We start from the raw sequence: 21,838 nt of genomic DNA on the forward strand, positions 1-21,838 counted from the left end.
AATTTTACAGCTCATTAAACTTTGGTGTTTGAAATGGACATTCGAAATGGCTCCTTGCCAGTGGTGCCACCAAGGCTTAATTACGAGCTGTAAAATTAGCTCTAAGCAGTGCATCAAAAAACCAATTCTCTTATTGCACTCACTGGGGTTCATAGTATTGGAAGATATAAAAATTACAGTTTTATAGGTAACACTGTTTTCTCAATTGTTCCCCCAAAAGTGGCTAGTTATCGCTAATTAACTAACTGACTTTTAAAAAAAATAATGGCATACTTGAAATCAGTGGGGAAAAAGCAGCAAGACTGGCAAGTTTCACAGAGTTTACTTAAAAATTTAAAGAAATTGTTTTAAGAGCAATGTCCCCCCTTAATCTCACCATTCGAAAATATGACTTACCTGTAAAATTTTGCAAACACTGCAGAGACAGAAACAACACAGCAGGTTTTTTTCTGGATGCTAACTTTTATTTGCGCCTGCGTAGAACTGAGCCCGTGGGAGCTTTGCGGAGCAAATTAAAACAAAACTCTATAGTGTGCCATTCCCTCCTGCCTGCAGGCAGATTGGTAGCCTTTTGTGAACCTCCGCAACGTGAACCTGTTCCTGCAAAAGGGGAACACAAACATGTAAACACCATAAACATATACTAACCAAACAATTAACGTAAAATAACCATAAAATTAATGAACATATAATAAGCATAATTACTTGCAAAGAACTTGCAGAAAAAGGACAGGCCTACACAAGTTTACAACAGAAATGCTGATCCAAGGTGAGCATTTCTGTTGTAATATAATTTTCCGAGAATTTCTGTCGTAATTTTGTCGTACTAATTAATCGAGCTCTGAATCGTGGCTACACTGTGTTGTGGAACTTGTGCGATCTGCCAATTATTTAGTGGAAAACTAAATAGAGCTTTAGTTTACTGGTAAAGCATGGAAGGGGAGAAAACACTGCAATTGCTATTGCAATGACGTCTCATGGTTTTGCAATATAATTGTGTGCTATTTCAATTTTCATTTTTTTTACTTTCAGCTATTATCAATCTTTATCATCTTTTTCTTTACTCCCACACAGTTTGGTTGAATGTGCATGCAATCAGTTAAGACATTTCCCTGTGTACCTAGGAGTGTGTTGTCAGAGCGGATGTCAACAAATTGGCAAGAAAAACAGCACTTTTAAACAGCTTTTTCGATAGAAGGAAAAGCTTGCAAATTGGCCGAAAAACCTTGGAACATAATTTACACATCTTTGGATTTACTTGCGAGAAATACTATTGAAAAAATGCTTACAATCATCTCCAGAGTCCCTTTGATGAACTTTTAAAGGGTCTGACATGACTTTGCTACTAAATCAGGCATCACCAGAATGAGAAAAATTGTGCTGCTGTCCGGAAAAATTTGCAGAATGCGGCAAGCAGTTGCTGAAACTACTACTTGCTATGCTACCTGCCAGTGAGCATGCATTTAAATTTAAAAGAAAATTTTAACGCTTAGCTCATAATCTGCTCTAGTGCCCATTAGATAGGGAATGTGAGAAGGCACCAATTAATTGATTAAAAACCTTCTCCGTGAACAGTATTAATCAATAAATTGTAACCTTAATTGATCATCAATCACAAAGCACTACCAGAAGTAAAGAACAAGAAAAGAGAGATGGAGAGAATTCTGCCCAAAATTTGCCATCAGTGCTCTTTCAAGCATTTCTGCATCAAGCACACTTCACATTCCTGCTAAAAGCTCAACTCAAATTGGCACAGCAAATGATGAAGCGAATTCATTCAGTACCTCACAAGCACATCGAGAATGAAACAAAGGTTCCTTCAACTTGTCTTCACAAAAATTCTACAGGAGGCCATCGCCAGGAGCATCACCAGATTTCTCATGCCTCATCAATTTCTCTTGAAACAAGATTCCGCAATGCCAGGGTAGTACATGGTTCTTTTCCCGGCCCTCTACTGGCAAAACCAATGGGTGTATTAACTTACCCTGAGGCCTGTGTCCCGGTGACGAACGTGTGCGATGCCCGTCTTTTGTGTCTCCTCATCCAGGATGACCACGGCCACTACTCCCATCTCATCAAACCTGTCACGAACAGTTTTGAGGGTGTCACACGCAGCCGGAAGTGTAGCAGCTTTGAGCAGTTCTTGGGAAGTTCAATACTGCTCATGCTATAGGAATTCTATGGGTAGGTATAACAGGGAGTTGCTTTGGATGTGCTCTAAACAGCCCAAAAATTTAAAGGGGCCATGAAGACAAAATACAATCGAGTCCACTTATAACGATACCGTTTATAACAATATATCGGATATAACGATGAACAGCTATGGCACTGTCAAATTTTGTACTCTATGGTAAAATAAACTGCTTATTACAATGCTCCAGTGCCACGATATCGCATATAATGATTGAATCCGGTTATACTGTGCACCAAAAGTGCAGCAGTGATGACTCTAATGACGCGGTTGCGCAGTCTACTCAGGTAGTGTCTTCGTAGGAGGCCCAAAGTGTGACACAGTCCCTCGGGGACTTTGTTTCCGCCAAGGACATTTACCTCAGCTAGGTGAAGCACCTATAGATGCTCTTGGAAAAAATTTGCTCTAGCTTCACACGCGGCAAACAAGGGTGACCGACTGTGGCTTCTTTCCCGCATATTAGTTGTAGTACCACCTTGCTGGCATGCGAATAAAATGTTTTGAGCTGTGTTCCGTTTTTTTTATTTCGCAACCCGCTTATAACAATTATCGGTTATAACGATGGGATTTCCTTGGCACTTGGATATTGTTATAAGTGGACTAGACTGTACACGTTTTGTTCACTAGGAAGACTGCTTTGCCCCAGTAACAACTGTGCCCGTTTTATTACAAACTTGGTACAAATAATGGAGATATCAAAGAAAATGTGTGAAGCAGTGGCGATTCCCGAGCCACTTTCCGGCAACTTTTCTATGCTGTCACAAAATCTTGTTTGTACGTGAAGAAAATGTTTGATTTCTCGGCGGTTATCTGTGCTCTTTACTGCTATCGTTACTGATTCAGTTCCAAACAAACGCCAAATTGTAAAGAGTATTTGCTAGAAAACCCCAATGACCCCCCGAGTAGCAGCTTGAAGCAAACACCAATTTTAATGTGTTAAAAAAGTTAAGAAGCTCGCGATACCTTCTGATAAAACAAACTGAGGGTACTACTTAGCAAATCTATAGATTTAACCTAAAAAAAAAAATACAGGATTTCCGAATGGTTTTACAATTAAAACCCGATTTCTCCCTGATTATCAGTTTTAAAAATAGCACCATATTTTTACCCCCTGAATAAAAACTAAAAAAAAAAAAAAAACCCGAAAACGAACAACTCTACCCATATGACGTCCCTCCTGCCCGCAACATGTCACTGTAGCTCAAAATTTGAAAGTTTTTCAATACTTCTTGTGTTTTTTTTGGTTAAACAAACATTTTTCGTGGCTGTAATAGAACTGAGTGAGGTTTTGAAGACTGGTTCTTTCTAAATTAAACATAGTTGTATTTTGTTTTCATGGCCCCTTAAAAGAGGACTGTAATGACCACAAATATCTAGAAAGTGAAGAAATCGTTCCTGAATGCACTACTACATCGACTCCAGTGACCAAATTTGACATCTTGTCCCCTTTCACAAACAAAAGATAGCCCATTGTGAGCTATTCCAAATTACATCATTACACGAAATATCAGAGCATGGTGCCAGCGAAAATACGCAGTTAATAAAACTCCCTAAATAGAAAATTTTAAACAGCTTGGTGGTTGTAAGTTCTACAGCGTCAAGTGCTGAAATAGCTAAGGCTAGGAGGGACGCACATTGGTAAAACAAAATACCACATCCCACTGGCTGGTTTGCCCACAATAAAGACACCGTTGAAAACGGACAAAGACGAAAAGAAACGGGTATGAATGCAGAGCACTAATCCCTGGACTTTACCAAATGTTTGTGACTCTTGACGCCATACATCGCACCAATATGAATGCCAAGAAGATAGGTAGGGTTCTTCTGGTACAACTCAAGCCTAAAACACAACCTCCAGACATTGCATGTTTCACTCACAGTGAAAGCGTACTTTATCTTATCTGTGACACTGAAATACCTAATGCGCACACCAAATATGACGGAAATTTTTTCCCACGCTGACACCAGTGTGCGAACAGTTGTTGTTGTTCCTTTTCACACATTTGTGACAGATTCGCTAGCTTTTAATCTGGAGAAAAGAATTGTACAGAAATTCTGAGCATCGCTTACTAATGGTTGAGCATCCCTTCCAAATGCTTTCGCAAACATCGAGCCCCTTTAAAGCTGACTTGACTGCTATACACAAGTGCATTGCTAGCACATTCTTTTTCTTCTTTTTGTAATACAAGGCAGCACTAAAAACACAGTTGTCAGCGTGTTGGCACAGTTGTCAACAGAACTGGAGGCCCCACCACAGTCGTCCAATTTGGCGATGGCTTTGGTTTTGGATGGCTTTGGCGATGGATTTGGCAATGGCTTTGGCAATGGCTTCGGATTGCTTTGGCAATGGTTTGTTGGCGTTGGCTTTGGTCAGAACAGGGTTCTGTGAAGCCACAGAGACCTCACCAGACAGGGGCTGAGGAGTCACCGCTGCTTCATCTGTTTGCCTTGATATCTCAGTTGCTAAAGTGAAGCCTTCTATGTCTAAGTGATGGTGTATGTCACGTCGGATAACGCACTGCAGGAAAGCCAACTTTCTCTGCTGATAATGAATGATCGTGGGTGAAGTGAAAAAAAAAAAAAAAAATGCTTCCTGTGGTCGGAATCAAACCTGGGTCCCTCGCGTCACGAAGCCAATGTCTATCGATTGCAACAGTTGAAGCAGCTTGGATTTGGAGAGGGGTGCACGTTCGTGCAAAATTAGACAGAAAAATCATGCACCCCTCCTTTTAGACGACGCAGGTTAAATGTGAAGCTTTCTCCACGCAACATTGAATGGCGAAGTGTCAAAGTCAAAGCCGCTGCGATCAAAAGTAAAAACTGCTCGTGAATCGAAGTTGAAGCTCAACAAGTCAAAGTCCGAACCGTCTGCGAATGAAAGTCCAAAATCGGACAGCAACGAAAAAAATCAGTCCCCCACGAGAAAGCATCGCGTTCAACCGTCATCATCGTTAGATGAAGGGGCGCTTGAATTCTTCTGTTTGAAGTTTGCGGCAAAATCGGAACCGGCGTTATCGGGACAAAGCAATTTTTTTTTAATAAGCTGAACTCGTATTTTGTCTTCCCTTCCCATTTAATACCTGGCCAGCTGGTCGTCGAGTGGTGAGCTTCCCCCCAGGGCGGGATTGGTGTAGACAGCCAGTGCCGCTGCCTGCAGCTGCCTTTGCAAAAGCTGTGCCAGGGGCCTCAGTGAATCTGCGCCCGATGTGGCGACGGCCGCCTGGAACGGGGTCAGCCTCGGGTGAAGCGAAAGAACCTGCACAGAAATCGTCGGTCGTTTCACCGTAGGATACGACGCAGGTCACAGTCAAAGTAGGCCAACAAATGTCGAAGGTCATTTCACTGTAATATCATGCCAGTAATTGCCACCAAAGTACCGTATTTTCGCACGTATAACCCTCCCCTGCATATAACCCAAACCCCGACTTTCCGCCGATGAATAAAAGAAAATATAGGCCCGCGTATTGCCCGCATATTTTATACATAAGAGCATGGACCCAATCTACTACTCAACCAACATTACACATTTGTTTATGCAAAAGAACTTACCTAGCTGACTACGTAACTAGACGACTTGCCGTGTACATTTTTTCAGGTTGGTGTATTGTTGAGCTGTGGGCGCAAAGTAAGCACTGTTAATGGGATAACAGTGGCTTAGTCGCTACTATTGCTGTAGGGGCATCACGGCCCAACGCGCATTGCGGTGAAGCTGCACCAAAGGAAATGCCTCGCATATAATTCGCACCTCTACTTCACCCCTGAAATCTTCACATTTTTGGTGCGGGTTATACGCAATGTAGGTAAAAGTAGGTCATTTCACAGTGGAATACAACACAGCTTGTCAAAGTACATCAATGTAGGCCAAAGCAGGTCATTTCACCATAAGACACAACGCAGGTCACGGTCAAAGCAGGTCAATGCAGGTCAAAGGAAGTCATTTCATTGTACACCACAATGCAGGTCCCTGTTAAGGTAGTGTTGAAGAACTGAGGCGAGGACCGCGGGGCGTGAGTGATCCTTTTTAATGGCGGATGAAACTGTACAATGATGGTGATATTGGGAGGCAGCTGCCGATAGCCACCTCTTCTTTCTCTAATATTTGCAACAGGTAGGTCAGTGAAGGTCAATGTAGTAGGCCATTTCAGCACAGAATACAACGCAGGTCATTGTCAAAGCAGGTTAATGCAGGTCTAGGTAGGTCACTTTCCTGTGAAATACAATGCAGGTCATTGTCAGAGTACATCAGAATAGGTCAAAGTAGGTCGCAACCTACTTACCCCTCACAAAGCTTGTTTTCTATGGTATACACTGGCTACACCGATTGCAGGTTTGGTGCAACTTGTGTAAATAAAAAAATAGCCCTGCTAATGTTTAGAGTGAAATGCTGAGTGGTACGACGGTATTTTCCCTAACAAGAGACAGTAGTGTTTCATCCTCACTGACATGAAGAAGGAATGAAAGCAGGAGCGAAAATCCAATCCAATCCAGTGGAGCCGAATGACATATCACTATCCTTCCCGAGGATCAGATCCCCCCTCCTTGAATTAGACAATGACGTCTTGTTTGGAAAGAGAAGTGCCTGCACACCTTAGGTGCGTGCAAATGGTCCACCTGGCTATGGTTACCATAACTCAAGTTTCCACCGATTCCAGGGGAAAGAAAATAAACCTGGGATATTTCTTTTTTTTTTTGTACAGTACTGCAGAATATGATGTGCGCTTTCCTTCGAGTGAAAACATCCCCGCTTGTACTAAATTGTGCATTTTAAGTGCATTACAGTTGGTGTAAGAAACAAAAATCTCTGCTTTCAACTTCTGCACATGTAGGTCAAAGCAGATGCACCACTACATGATTAGAGTTCCCAGTACTTTACTGCCAAAAAATTGGTGTGGGATTTGAATACGCATTTCTCCACAGTACAGAATAAGGAACAGCGCACAAAAGGGAGAGATGGAAGAAAGCACAGCGTTCTCTTCCTTTGCTGTTCCTTTTATGTTTCATTTCTTAGCACTACTGGTAGGCCATGAGCGCCTACAAAATAACCCCCCGAGAGCCTAACAGTTACCACGAGTGCCTAGCAAATTGGCTTTCATTGATAGTGGGGCTCTTCGATTATCAGTCCCAGACTCACCACAGACTCCTCGAGATGCAATTCAGGGGCCGAATTCTCTAAAACGACGAAGCGTCGCTTTGAAACGACGTGGCAGCGCCATGCAAATGCATGTGTTCTGGGGTTGGGGCCGTCGCTTTGGGGCGGCCGGCAGGGGCAATCAGCGCAGAAAAGCGCTGTGGCAAGGGCGCGAAGTGACACCCACTGGCCCCTCGTCGCTTCACTTGTCACTTCGCGCCCTTGCCACGGCGCTTTTCTGCGCTGATTGCCCCTGCCGGCCGCCCCAAAGCGACGGCCCCAACCCCAGAACACACGCATTTGCATGGCGCTGCCACGTCGTTTCAAAGCGACGCTTCGTCGTTTTAGAGAATTCGGCCCCAGCATCCACTTTTCACAAACCTTCCTACAGTGTGCAGAATCCTCATACCATGAGCACCTACCAACTGGCCCCCGTGAGTGCCTACAAGTTACTACGAGTGCCAACCAAACTGGCTTTCATTGACAGTGGGGCACTTTGATTACCAGTCCCAGACTCCCTGCAAACTTCTTGAAAACCTAGCTGAAATTTGTAGTTTTTCACACGTTTCTATAGAGTGTACGACCCTCAGGCCATGAACGCCTACCAACTGGCCTCCATGAGTGCCTACCAGTTGCCACAAGTGCCTACCAACTGGGACTGATTGATTTCAGGCTGCTTCAATTATCAATTCCAGAGTCACTGCAGGCTCCAAAGGAAGCAATCTGGGGTTCATTTTTTTCACCTATAGTATTCCTACAATGCGGAGAATTCTCGCACTACCTGCAGACTATCCACAGCAAGTCCTAGACCGTGAAACAAAAAGTCTTTACCATCCCCGCCTAAAGAAAGCTGAGAGAAGCCCGAATACTAAAAGTGTGTTACGACGACGACAACGACAGGAGACGCCAACAGCCCCAGCCCCTAACACGAACCCAAGCGACCATTTTCCACGCAGTAAGTAAACGCATGCACGAACATCTTAACGTACAGCGATGCATAGTTTATGAAATAAAGTTATACAGTGTTGTACTCCTTATTCTTCATGACCTATGCCTGTATTGTCTCATCTAGAAGCATTCTTTTTTCACGATGTTCAAGTAACCGCCTTGACACAGCGGAAGCCCAGGGGTTTCACACACGCGCCATGTGTCCAGAGATCTTATCACAGCTTTTCGGTCTACCAACCGGTCTATGGGGAAGCGCATTAGATTTTTGACAGGACATCATCAATCCCACTAAAAAAGCTTCCACTTTAAAAGCCCCACTTCTTCCGGAGTGCCCACACCCACGAGGCCACGTGCCTGTCCCAGGGGTCCCTCCTGGTGGGCGTCCCTGAGGAACGCCTCGGCGGCAAGCTCGAGGCTCCCCACTGATGCAACAAGGCGACCTTGGCTCCACAGGCGCTCCAGGGGACCTGTTCCCTCATGGACCACGCGACACTCCTGCGACCCTTCCAGTTCTTGGAGCTTGAAAGCCCAGGGACGCCGCGACAGCTGCGAGGAAAGGGTTTACCTCACGTCACAACCACAGCACCTTAGACTTGTCGCAGTTAAAGGGGACATGAACACAAAATGCAAGTTTGGTTCATTCAAAAGATTGCCTTATTAGAATCATGCTGACACCACTTTTAACGTAAACTTCGCTCAAATAAGCTATATAATTAAGAAAAAAGCGAATGGCCATGCAATGCACTAGCTCATTTCTTGCAGCAGAACCTATGATGTCATACCAGCCAGCTCTGCGATTGGCTGAGGCCAGCAAAAGCAAACGCAAATTAGGCAGAGCTTATAAGCTTGCCGAACGAGCTATTTCCACTTATAATTAGGGCACATTCTTTTTATAGCGGTAAGAATGGTGGGACAAACAGCGGAAGTTACGAAAGCACACGTAAACATAGAAGTACCGATGCGTACTGCTGTTGGTACTGCGCGCACTATGCTTGGTTTAGCTGCACAGGACTGCGAGGCTTTGGGCTTGTCTCAGACAACACTGGCCAACTGAAGCAAGCAATGGTGCCTTACGTGACCATATCTGTCAAGCGAGCACTATGTTTCACGAAACGATTATTTTCTCCATGAACAAAGACAAGCCAGGTTTAAATGCGGTCACAAACAAACCAAACGCAGAAAACAGCTTGCCGCGGTGTGGTGGTGCCATCTAGGTTGACTAACGGTAAACAAGTCTCCGCTCCACACCAAGTTTAGCTGAAAGACCTGTTCTTATGATGTCATTGCGGACGTCGTTCAAGCACACCTTTTGGCACAAGAATCAAAATTTTAGCTTAAATTGATTAATTTTGCAGTGAATAAAGCATCATTTGCATCCGGACAAGCGCTGGGGGCACTATAGAACATGAAATCTTTCGAATAAAGCAAACTTGTATTTTGTCTTCATGGCCCATTTAAGGAACAAAGCGGAAATTTCAGCTTTAAAAAATGTTCCAAAAGGCGGGGTACATTATTCTGAAGTTTCAAGAAACGCGCTGCCTTTAGTCAACAGCGTAAAACAATTCACAAGACATTTCGCCATCTATGCGGGTGGCACTGTCAGTAACAGACAATGCCACCCGCATAGGTGGTGAAACGTCTTATGAAATTTTTGATGCTGTTGAGTAAAGCCAGCGTTTTTTGAAACTTTGAAATTTCCGATTGAACGCGACGGCAGAAAAGAAAATGCGGGTCAGCACTGTGTCCGTGTTTTCTTTACCACCGTCCCTGGGCTTTTACGTTCAAGGTGAAAATTCCAGTTAATACAGACCAACTCGCCAAATCCCAAGCAAATGAAGTGAGCATTGTTTCCTCTTTTTTGGGGGGGGAGAGTTGGTAAGATGAGAGAATATTGTGACAACCGGTTGCACATATTCGTAGACAAATGCTTCTACTCGATGATACCTTGCTCACTAACATGACGAATGCATGACTCACTACTGTTATAATACCGCTTTTTATACCACTACTTGTCATTGTAATCCAATGCATACTTATGTGCCACTGTCTTTTCTGATGAGCAGAGCGACCACCATCACCCCTTACAACAGAAGTGTGCCTCTCCCCATGCCAGTTGTAACGTGTTGTGATTAGACGACAGACAAACTTTTGCTTGAAGCCAAGCCATCATACTCCGAGATAGAAATAGAAAATAAATTAAAGCCATTCCACTCCATGTGAACGCTGCTGGTAGTGCGAAGCAGGGATTCGCCATAAACGGCTGTAGCGCTGTTATCCGCTCACTGCTACCACCCATCACGTTCTTTGCCGCCCCCCCCGTCTCACTCCCCCCCTGATGAATTCAACGGAGGTTTGTCCAATGCAACTTAAATTTCCGCTTTGCAGTGCTCGCGGCCCCCCTGCGTTAAACTGCACCAGCAGGAGTTCTGTTCTTTTTGTGCCTGCTTTTCTCCCGCACGTGCCGGCGTTGCACTGCCACTTTTTTTTCACTTACTATCGTAAAAACCAACCCAACGAGCGCTCCTAACTAAATGAACGCGGACGCTGCCGGTTAATCACGCATATTTTGCCTCAAATGTACCTGAAGTTTTCTTTGTGCTAAACAACGGGGAGATGTATGGCAAGCGCCAGCGGTTCACAGGTTTCGAACGGTTATGACCATTTAAACTGCTTGGTTTGCAAAGCCTGTGTGGGACGCCCTTACGATGGTATGCCAAGCTCTACTTGGCTCCCTTATCTCGCTGAGCTGCCTGATTCCGGCGATCACTTGACATCGAGCATTACAGCGAGCTACGATGACAAGGCGAGCCCCTAAAGTTCACTGCACTTAAAACCGGCAAGTCTTTGCATCCCTGTGAGCTACATGGCTCTGCAATGCTCAGGTGTTGGTGCAGAGGAAATATCGTACCTTGTTGAGGGATGAAGCGGATTTTTGTTTCTGCTTCTCCTAAATAAGTGCAGTGCACGGAATGCAATGAGCTGCAGCATCATGACACTCCTACTACACATCAGGAATGGTAGTGTTTCATCTTGCTCTTCATTAGAGGCAGAGATGCACAGATCTGAATTTTCGATGAGCACCCGACGTAAGGCTCTTGGCGTCTAAAAAATGTGAAAAAACTGGTTCCATCCACTCTTTGGAAATTGTTCCACCGTAGGTCCGTGGGTATTCGGTGCGATAGCATCCCCATGGAAAGGTTGGTGGCTGTAAATGTTAGCCTCATGCAAATATTGTTTTACTGAGGCTTTTGAGAAATGTAAGGAGAAAAACAAAACTAAACAACAACAAAAAAAAGACTGCACGAATGTTTTGTTGTAATCGCCTTTATCTCTTCTTTTCCTGCCCAGAGGGGAATAGCTACACCCGTTGCATTGAGCTCAATGCGCAAGGCCTAACCTTTGATGAAACAATCGTGCCAAAAACAGGATTTCTCCCCACTGGTTGTAAGTACTGTTGCCTCTCAAAACGCATAGCCTGTGTGGCAGGTGTCAGAGCCTACCTGTCGCCACCATCGAAGTCGCTGCCGCTGCCAATGCGTCAGCCAACGTGCCTCCTCCCCAGCAGCGGGGAAAAACACCAGTTGCTCTAGTGTGCTGCCTCTAAGAAACACATGGGAAAAAAAAAAAAAAAAGAAAATGAGAGGATTGTCAGCAGTCACAAATGCCTAAAGTGTGCCAACGTCCAAAAAAAGTACGAAAATGGTGCAAATCCAAATGTCCAATCTTTTGCTTGGTGCTGTTACCACTAAAGTCAGTTAGACCCATCTACGTCAAATCGGCTACTTTAATTTGTCGCTTACACCAAACAGTTCGAACACTGCCAACAAACCGCTGCGTGAAATCTTTGTATGCATTGTAGAGTTTGTGAATCAAATTATCAAATACGTCCACCTATTGTCTGACCCTTCTTTGAATTGCTATCATGCTTTCATATCAGACTGCTCGTATTTCTACTAATAATGTATTCCGAGCAATGCATTTGAAATGGGCTGGTTTTCAAAATGGTTTTTGCATTTGCCTAACAATTCCGGCTTTGGAGTTTATGCAATCTTTTTTTGCTTCCTAATGCGCTCTGCCCCCAGGCATCATTTCCATACGAGCAGCAAATTATTGTCTACCGTAAATGGCGACCAAAATTATTAACCTTGTTGAGTAAAAAACTAACCTTGATAGAGCGATCTATATTCTTCAATCTTTTCTCTCTGTTCGGCACAACCATAAAAACAAGCTAAACACTTTTTTTTTGTCCAATGACCCATTTCATTTCTCAAGGCCGCCGTGATAATTTTCTATTATAATATGTCTCTCAGAATGGAAGCCCCGAGGTGTGCTTGTTTACGTAAAAAAGTGCAATTAGCTGCCTTGCTACATAACCAGGATGGCAGCGCTGCAGTATCTGATGGTTTGATTTCTAGACACACAATGCGCAAGTTAAACCCAACATTTCTCACCTTGCACAAATGCGGAAAACTATCTACGCAAATTAAAACACTTCTTATAACCAGAGTGTTTCACCTGTAGGGCCCTGCAGACAAAATACGAGTTTGCTTTATTGGAAAGATTTCGTGTTTTACAGTGCCCCCAGCGCTTGTCCGGCAGCAAATGATGCCGTATTCACTGAGAAATTAATCAATTTAGGTTAAATTGTGATTCTCCTGCCAAACCGTATTTTCGTGACGTCTGCCCTGAAGTCACAAGGGCAGGTATCGAAAAAAACTTCCAGCCCGTTATTAAGCTCTGCAGCCTTGTTTACCATCAGCCCTCCCAGATGGCGCTGCCATACTCAACCACAGACGGTTGTCCGCCCTTGCTTTGTTTTTGACCGTATTTGCACCTGGCTTGTTTTTGTTATGTTAGAAAGTAATTGTGTTGTGAAATATGCGGTATGCTCGAGAGACAGAATCACGTAAGGCAACGAACGTGGTTCACACCAATCGGCCAGTGTTATGCAAGACAACTCCAAAGTGGCAAACTGCTGTGCAGCAGCTGGTACTAGGCGTAGTGCGCCCAGTACCAACAGCCGTGAGCATCGGCACTTCTATTTTTTACGTGTATTTTCGTAACTTTTATTGTTTACCACACCATTCTTACTGCTGTAAAATGAATAGGTTTACATTTAAGCTCAAATAGTTCCTTCAGCAAGCTTATAAGCCCTGGCTAATTTGCGTTTCGTTTTGCCGGCCTCAGCCAATCGCACAGCTGGGCATATGACATCATAGGTTCAGTTGTGGGAAATGAGCTAGTGGGTCGCATGGCCATTCCCTTTTTTCCTAATTAGGTAGCTTATTTGAGCAAAGTGTGCACCAAAAGTGGTGTCAGTATGACTCTAACGAGGCAATCTTTCGAATGAACCAAGTTTGTGTTTTGTCAGCATGGCCCCTTTAAAAATTATCGTAAAAAGTAAACACAATCCTTTTTAATCCAATCCAAATCCAAACCAATCCAAGCCAAGCCAATTCAATCGAATCCAATCCAATGCCAGACCGACGGGGAGCGATGCGGACTACGACTACGGACGTCAACGCGGGTGACATCGTGAGTTACTGAAATGCTCTGCATTTAAAACTAAAGCGTGGCAAACTGTTCGCATGGCGATGCAGTGAAACATCCCCCTCGCGAGGGGCACGATCAAATGCAGAGCATTTCCAGGGGCGCACGACGTTAAGTAGTTTGCATTACGTTAATGTTGTTGCACTTGTGGCAACTGCTGACGAGAGAGCGCTCGTCAGCAGTAATTTGAATGAGTGAAGGATATAAGGCGCGTTCGTAGCCTCCCATTCTGTGTCGGCTTTGTGGCGCAGTGGGTAGAGCACCATGTACATTGCGTTCCGCCCGCAGGGTCGAGGGATCGAAACCAGGCGCCGGAGAGTATTTTTTTTTATACAGTGTAGGGGGAGGGGTGCGGACTACGACTCCGGACGACTACAGACGTCAACGCGGGTGACATCGTGAGTTACTGAAATGCTCTGCATTTAAAAGAGAAGTGCTGCTGTCACTAAAATATCGCCTCGGGATGATCCACTAGACTACCACACAGGCCTACCCGCAGCAAAGGTTCGAAATTGGCTCACTGCTGGCTTCGCAGTGACTCGGTCTCAAACAAGGCCTTATTGCTTTTGCTGCTCAGGAGAAGCCCAAACGAAGACTCCTGGTCCACCAACTCCTTCGCTGCACCAAACAGCGCCTCCAGATCTGCGCATGGTAAGGGGACGAATTTTGGGGTTCGAACAAGTGCCAGACAGCGTTTGCATTTCGTGGTGGAGTCACAAACTGAAATTTGCTCACCGCTGGGGGAATCTAAGCTAATGTGATCTGGCCAGGCTTCTTCCAGTGGCAACACGCTGGCCTCAGCTGACCGGAGAATATGACGCCGCCTGGAAAAAGAAGAAGAAGAAGAAAAAAAAAAAAGCCCTCACTTCTGTGGTCGCCATATGTCGCATTTCCAGTCACGTATGTGTGAATTTTTAAATGTGTGGCATTTCCACGTAGACTAAACGAGAAAAACCAGTCTAATACTTGTGCTACACGAGCGTTTGAAAGGACATTTCAGTCGAATGGCCTTATAAATTTCAAATGCCACTCGAATTAAGGAGTCCCAACGATCTACACGACAATTCTCAAAGGCAGTTGAAAGTTTCCGCATCTCCTTGCCATGTTTTGGTGTCACCTCTGCGACCATGTTTCGTTCTGGAGGAAAAAAAAAAAAAATTTCTAGTTAAAACGAGCAAAAAAAAAAAACGAAAACGAAAACAATTACTACTGATAACATTGACAACAAGCTACAAGCGCACACAAAACAGCCAGTTTTTTTTTTTCTTTTTTGGCACCGCCGGTGTTGAGAGTACTAAGTTACCGTGTTCTCGTAGAGCGAGTTAACACAAACAAGTGAAAAATTACGAAGATTAAACACCAAGTTTTACTAGTAAATAATTCTTTTGGTTATTACGGCATGCAGAAACTGCGCCCCAGAGTACAACCGTTCGCGTTTCAAAGGCCTTTGAGAGTCTCAAAGGTCGTTGGTGGCGCTCCTTTGACTCAAATGGCATTTCAACCAAAGGCCTTTGAAAAACATCGTGTAGCAGCTCAAAGGTGTCATTTGAGTCAAATGACATTCGACCCAAAGGCCTTCGAAATGCTCATGTAGCATGGGCATAATGCTTCATGAGCCACACATTCGCTGCACAAGAATATGTCATTAATAAAAGGAGGAGGAGGAGATAGCCTTTATTACATTAGGAAGACGCTAGGTCAAGTGGGGGAAGTTCCTAAAGTATCCCTACTTCGATACCAGACTGATTGTATTATCACAAATGTCTTCCTAGCAATGCATTCGTGCACAGTAGTGAAGCCAACTTCAGAGGTGCCCGATGTATAGTGTTTTCTAAGGGCACGACTATTCTTGCGGAGGTATCCAAGAGGACAGTCCTACATCGACATCAGACTGCCTACACTGCCCCGGAAAAAAAATTCCTGCCAGCAATTCATTTGTGTATGTATAGTAGATAGCAGTTAAGCCAACTCCGGCAATTCCCACTGGGGGGATTTCACACTTCTTTTTCACTTAATTTCAATGCGGTAGTTTTCAGGCACATTCAGTGCCTGTGGAACTAGTATTTGCCGATTCATTATTCTGGGCTTCCACATTCAAATCCAGTTTGAAACTTGAGACCTTTATAATGGAATTGGTGTTGTCTCAATAGAACTGTAATCGTTAAAGGAACGTTTTTGGTGGAACATATCAGTGCCTTTTACTAACTGTTTTATTCCGAGCGCAATTCCCTGTCCCCGCCCTGAAAGCCGAAACATTCTCTGGCAAATTATATTCACCAAAAAGGTTCTGCAGGCTGGCAAAACTTGTCCCCAAAGTCCGTGGTTTGGTTTTGTAGCACAAGGATTATTCAATTAAATTTCTTTTCAGCACTAAAGATAAGCGTACAAGTCTCTGTGAAGCATCAAACATCCAACAAGTTACACATAACAGAGTAGCTAGTACATGATGTCTTCTTTCTGTGCCAGTTTTACTTAATGCATTAAAAAAAAGTACGTTACTATTTCCTGTTCATACGTGCATTGATACAGACATATTTTCATTAAGAGCCTCTCCCATAGAGGCTTCTGTCACATCCCTCTAACCATTTTGTTAGGAGCGAAGCCCCTTTGGGGCTGGGGCTATTGGTGTCTCCTGTCGTTGTCATAAACGTCGTCTCGTGTAGTCACAGTGCTAAAACACCGGGAAAGTCGTTTACGCCTCGCGCTAGAACATAACGCGTACTAAAAAATCGCAGGGACACTCATTTACGCCTGACGCTGGACAGCTTCGTGCTTCAAAGACAAGAGACTTTTACAGCAAAGCTGCACACCTCTACCCCCCCCCAACGGTTTCATCTCCATTGGCAAAAACACCAAGGCGCCAAGAATACACTTATACACTGCATGCTTCGCACCTCCCCAGGTTTTGGAGATGGACTGGGATTTTTATCTTGCTACACCCTAGTTACTTATTGCCCACGAATTTTCCGATTTCGTCCCTCCGTCAAGTCATGGGACTTCTCCTGCTTCTCGTAACGGAGAAGTCCACTTGTTATCAGCTCTCCTCATTACGTATGCCAGGGCCGTACCCAGAGGGGGGGTTTCGGGGTTCTAATCCCTCCTGAAATCTTTTCCAGGCAGCACGTAAGCAATATTTACTGTTGCTTTCAGAAGAACTACCCCCTTCCCGAAGTCCATACCCCCCCCCCCCCCCCCCCGAAAAAAATTTCTGGCTACGGCCCCGACGTATGCCCAGCCCAATGCCGTTTCTTCCTCTCACACTGAGCTAGGATGTCGTTCAACCGAGTTCGCTCCCCGACCCAACACGTTCTCTGCCTACCTGTAAGCGTTACCCCTATTATTATTTGTTCCACAGCTTGTTGGGTTGACCCAATTCTTCCTTCAAGGCACTTGGTAAGGTGCCAAGCTTCTGACCCATAAGTCATCACTGCCACTAGGTACAGTCGAACCTCGTTATAACGAAGTAGTATCGGGGCAGTAAATTAGTTTGCTATATCCGATATTCGTTGTAAGCGTAGAGGTAAAAATCGGCTTTAATAAATCGGCAATCCGGCTTGCGCAACAATCCTGCATAAAAAAAAACGCATTGTTCTAGGCTTCGAACCCATTATAAATTATGTAATCCTTATCTGCCCCCTTGTGGCAGTTCAAACTAAACAGACCGGAACATGAGGTTCTGAAATTACAGCAGAGCAAAGTTCGTTCAGCAAAACGGGCCTGCGTTCTTGTTTACTAGGGGGATGCGGCCTTCACCTGGTGGGTTTTCATAGTCTGAGCAGGATGAAGTGTTTCACAGTGTCCGCGCAGAAGGCCTCTGCTACTTGTGCAGTTTTTAAGGCTAATAAAAATGGTTGTTTTGTCCCACTTTTTTTTAAATTGTGCTTTTAATATGCCAGCTGTCAACTTTTGAGCCTCGCCGAAAACAAATATTTCTTCGTTATAGCTGATATTGCACGCCTCTCGAGGTTTCGGTTTTGTTATCAAAAGAATAGGTTACATTGAAATGAAGTGTGACCAAACAAACTTCGTATTTAGTTCGCTACATCCAATAATTCACTATATCAGTGTTTGCTATAACGCGGTTTGACTGTATACGTCCTATTCCGTGATTAAAAAAAACATCACCATTCCCGCCGCAAGTTGTCACGCAGGAGAGTGCCACAGGGTCCATACGTGGTCTTGCCCACAAATCCGTACTTGTGCAGAAGCTGCGTGAGCATCGGTGACATCCCCATGGGTCCACAGACATGCTACGCCCTGTACCCAAGATGCTGCAATGATAAAAAAGACGGTGCCCCTGTGACGTAAAAGCTAAAGTCGGGGTGTATAGCTTACAGCTAAGATGTGTATTGGCCGTTTGTTAAATACAACTCAGAATCTCAACCATTTGGCTGCGTTTTGGGGAGAGATATAATGTGGGGCTGAACATATTCATGCCTTTTTTTAAACCTGCAAATTGGCTTTTTGGCTTTAACGTGACAGTTTCAGTGAAACAAATGTAATGTACAGTAGTAATTTGTTATTTTTGCACTGACGCCATGCATGGGACGTGAAATGGAACTTTATGTTCCTCTCTACGGCTCTGATGAATGCATCGGTTCTTCCCTGCCTTTTTTATTACCTACCATCTGATTGTTCGGCTTCAATATTAACGACTAAAGCCTTCTCATACGCGCCACTTAATAATCCCGGCTACTGGTATCTCGTACAGGAGCCAACACTTACGTAAATTGAATGCTATGACGAGATGCCGTGATGAGCATGGCATCTTTCACAACAGAAATGACGCCCCGAACCACCAGGATATAGAAAACGGCGCTGCTGCTTGAGAGGCAAACATCAGCGCAGTGATTCTTCCACCGTGGCCTACAGACACTGCGTATGTAAGCTACCGTTTTGCGAACGACAAAAGAACTCGTCCGCACGATGGTTTACGAAGACAACGCAAGGCAGATAAGGATCCCTGCACCTTTTTTCATTACCTTATTTAGATGACCACAATCTGAAGCAGGACAGTTTCCTCCTTCCAATCAGTCAGATCGATCAACCACACTCCGGTAGTTCGTGCCACAATTCTCATCGTTGCGCACGATCACGTGCGAAGCCGCACTACGGTGGCTAGCGCGTGCGTTATGAAATTGTTCGTTAACACGCAAAATCCAGCGACAAGAAAAAGGCCCCTGCACGTGAACATGAGCGCTAATCTAGACTTATGTGGGTAGGTATTTGTCTGAATTTTCCTAAGATTTCTGGCCTCCTCTGCGTCTAGTAGAAGATGAGGTGTCGGCATTGTTTTTCTGCTTAGTCGGCATAACCGGAGTTGGTCGGTAGCCGCACTGTATGGAGGAAGGGCGTATGAATGCTCAGACTCCCCGCGGTCCATGATTTGCCTCGCGAGGGAGTCCGCTTTTTCATTTCCTTCCAGTCCCTGATGGGCCGGGGTCCATATTATTTTGTGTTTGCCTTTCGGTGTCAGAGGCATTATATTCTTTGCTGTTTTAGGAATTATTCCGCAAATTAGGTTTCTAATTGCTCTCGTGGAGTCAGTAATTATGGTGAGATTTTTCTTTTTGTGCTCGCCCCACCTTATGGCCATTAGGGTGGCGGTGGTTTCGGCTTCTTGTATGCTCTGTTTGTTGCTCATTAGGAAGTCTAGAGCTTTCCCGTCGCAGTTGACTACCACCGCTAGGTTTCGAAGGCACCAACGAGGAACTAATTAGAGCCCTAAAAGACAGATTTGAACTGAACGCGAAAATTCCACCCTCTACAAGAGAATACCGAGGTTCCCAAAATGCAAAGCTCGACAGTGACATCACAAAAGAAGAAGTGTATCAAGCCATCCTTGCCAGCAAACGAAAGAGTGCGCCAGGAGAAGATGGAATTGACAATAACATACTCAGGAACCTAAATGACTCACAACTGGAAGCATTAGCTGCATACATAAATGAAAAGCTATGGAAGCCGAACCGATTACCTATGCAATGGAAACACTCGAGAATTACGACAATACCCAAACCAGGGAAGCCACCAGCTATTGAAAATCTACGACCCATATCACTAACCTCGTGCGTAGGAAAGGTGTACGAAAGAATTATCACGACAAGGCTTCAAAAGCACTTGGAGGAAAACAACATGTTTCCACACTGTATGATTGGTTTCCGCAGTGGACTATCCACTCAAGATGCCTTTCTACAGCTGAGACACGACATCCTCAATCGCAATGACGACTACGATCAAATTGTATTAGCCCTGGACCTGAAAGGGGCATTTGACTACGTATCGCATGAGGCAATATTGAAGGCAGCTGAAAAGGCAGGATGCGGCAAGAAAGTTTATGATTACATCAGAAACTTCCTGTCAAACAGAACAGCCACGATTGGCATTGGAAACACTAGATCCGAACCTTTCGAAATGCCTAACAGGGGAACTCCACAAGGGGCCATCATCTCCCCAGTGCTGTTCAACCTGACAATGATTGAAATAGCCAAGAAATTAGAAGAGAAAGAACACATCGGCAAATCAATCTACGCAGATGACATCACCATCTGGACCAAAAGTGGAACCCTCTCAGAAAAACTACTGATCCTACAAGAAACAATCAACGAGCTACAAGAGCCAATACGAAGAAATGGCCTAAAATGTGCCCCGGAAAAAACTGAACTCATTAGAATAAGACCCTCCAAAGAAGAAATTCCCTCTGGAAGCATAGTAATTGACAACCAAAACATTCTCTTCAAACCGACGATAAGAATATTAGGCATGCACATACAAAACGACAACAAGGCCACCACTACCTTGGACAAGCTAAAGAAAACAACACAACAACTGGCTAGAGCCATCCGAAGAATCACAAGAACAAGAAAAGGCATGAGAGAAGAAGACACTCTCAAGCTGGTGCAAGCATTAATCATGAGTAGAATTACTTACAGCTTACCGTACCACCACATCGACGCAAATCAACATGAGAGGGTCGACGCACTCATCAGAACAGCCGACAAGGCAGCTCTCGGTCTTCCCATATACACCTCAAATGAGAAATTCTACAAGTTGGGAGTGTGCAACACCTTTCGGGAGGTCACAGAGACTCTCCTAGAAGCCCAGAAAGAACGACTACTGAATACCAAGACTGGAAGAGAAATACTGAGAAGAGCCGGGTACTCAGTCCACTCAGAGTACATACAGAGAACGACAGAACTTTCTCCTCAACAAAGAGCAAGCCTCAAAATTGCACCGATTCCCCGAAAAATGAATCCCACATACAACAAAGGAAGAAGACTAGCACGAACAAGATACATAAGGAAGACATACGGCAAAGACCCGGACGCAGTCTACACCGACGCGGCAACTAACAGCCGTGGCAACGCCTCAGCGGTGGTAGTCAACTGCGACGGGAAAGCTCTAGACTTCCTAATGAGCAACAAACAGAGCATACAAGAAGCCGAAACCACCGCCATCCTAATGGCCATAAGGTGGGGCGAGCACAAAAAGAAAAATCTCACCATAATTACTGACTCCACGAGAGCAACGAAAAATGCCAGAAATGCCATCAGAAGGCAGACCTCTTCCACACTATATGGAACTGCCCGACCATATGGCAACAGAACAACTACAAGACATCAATAGAGTCCTGGGAAGCGGCACTGTCCAGCTCGGACCTCTCCAGTCAGCGAGAACTGCTGGAAAGAGCCAAGCTAGGGGCTTTCGCCACTGGAGTCCTGGAAATAGGATTCCACCCTTGACTCCACCCCCTCCTCTTCTACCTTTGTGAATAAAGTTTACCACCACCACCACCACCACCACCTGCACGTGAATAGAGTCATCTCGGAGATGCGTTGTCCATGCTCTACTCCTACCTGTGTGCCGAGAATTCAAAGCCGCACGTGAAGTTGCATATTCACGAGGTCAACTGACTCTTCCGAAGATGGCAAAGCTCTCAACCTCAATCATTTGTAGCACGCGGCTGTTGTTTACATGCTCGTTGTTGCGGCTTCGATCGCCTAAATTAGGGCTTGGCTTGGCCG

At 44.7% G+C, this 21,838-nt stretch overlaps 1 protein-coding gene across 2 annotated transcripts; it reads right to left on the bottom strand.

The window, feature by feature from the left end:
- Nucleotides 1-414: 414 nt before the first annotated feature.
- Polg2 (DNA polymerase subunit gamma-2, mitochondrial) lies at nt 415-21,831 on the bottom strand. 2 transcript variants are annotated; one of them, XM_077670665.1, is made up of 9 exons: nt 18,800-18,946; nt 17,943-18,088; nt 14,553-14,641; nt 14,339-14,459; nt 11,768-11,867; nt 8,622-8,813; nt 5,272-5,447; nt 1,985-2,081; nt 415-600 (listed from the first exon to the last, which is right to left on the bottom strand). In XM_077670665.1, the coding sequence occupies exons 2-9, from the start codon at nt 18,050-18,052 to the stop codon at nt 526-528; spliced, it is 960 nt and encodes a 319-aa protein (XP_077526791.1). In that variant the 5' UTR covers nt 18,053-18,088; nt 18,800-18,946; the 3' UTR covers nt 415-525. The 2 variants fall into 2 exon arrangements, with proteins under 2 accessions (XP_077526791.1, XP_077526790.1); XM_077670664.1 differs by lacking the exon at nt 18,800-18,946 and adding an exon at nt 21,671-21,831 and having other exon boundaries at nt 416-600.
- Nucleotides 21,832-21,838: the final 7 nt, after the last annotated feature.

The sequence above is a fragment of the Haemaphysalis longicornis genome, unplaced genomic scaffold (genome assembly GCF_048455015.1).
Source record: "Haemaphysalis longicornis isolate Haplotype H1 unplaced genomic scaffold, Haemaphysalis longicornis Haplotype H1 scaffold_5, whole genome shotgun sequence".
In the NCBI taxonomy this organism is placed as follows: Eukaryota; Metazoa; Arthropoda; class Arachnida; order Ixodida; family Ixodidae; genus Haemaphysalis; species Haemaphysalis longicornis.

Coding starts and splice junctions, on each gene's coding strand:
- Polg2 (XM_077670665.1), bottom strand. CDS start 18,052: ATGGGGATGTCACCGATGCTCACGCAGCTTCTGCACAAGTACGGATTT. Junction 14,460..14,552: donor TAGCTTAGATTCCCCCAGCG/GTGAGCAAATTT, acceptor TACCATGCGCAG/ATCTGGAGGCGCTGTTTGGT. Junction 2,082..5,271: donor CTCGACGACCAGCTGGCCAG/GTATTAAATGGG, acceptor TGTTCGTGACAG/GTTTGATGAGATGGGAGTAG.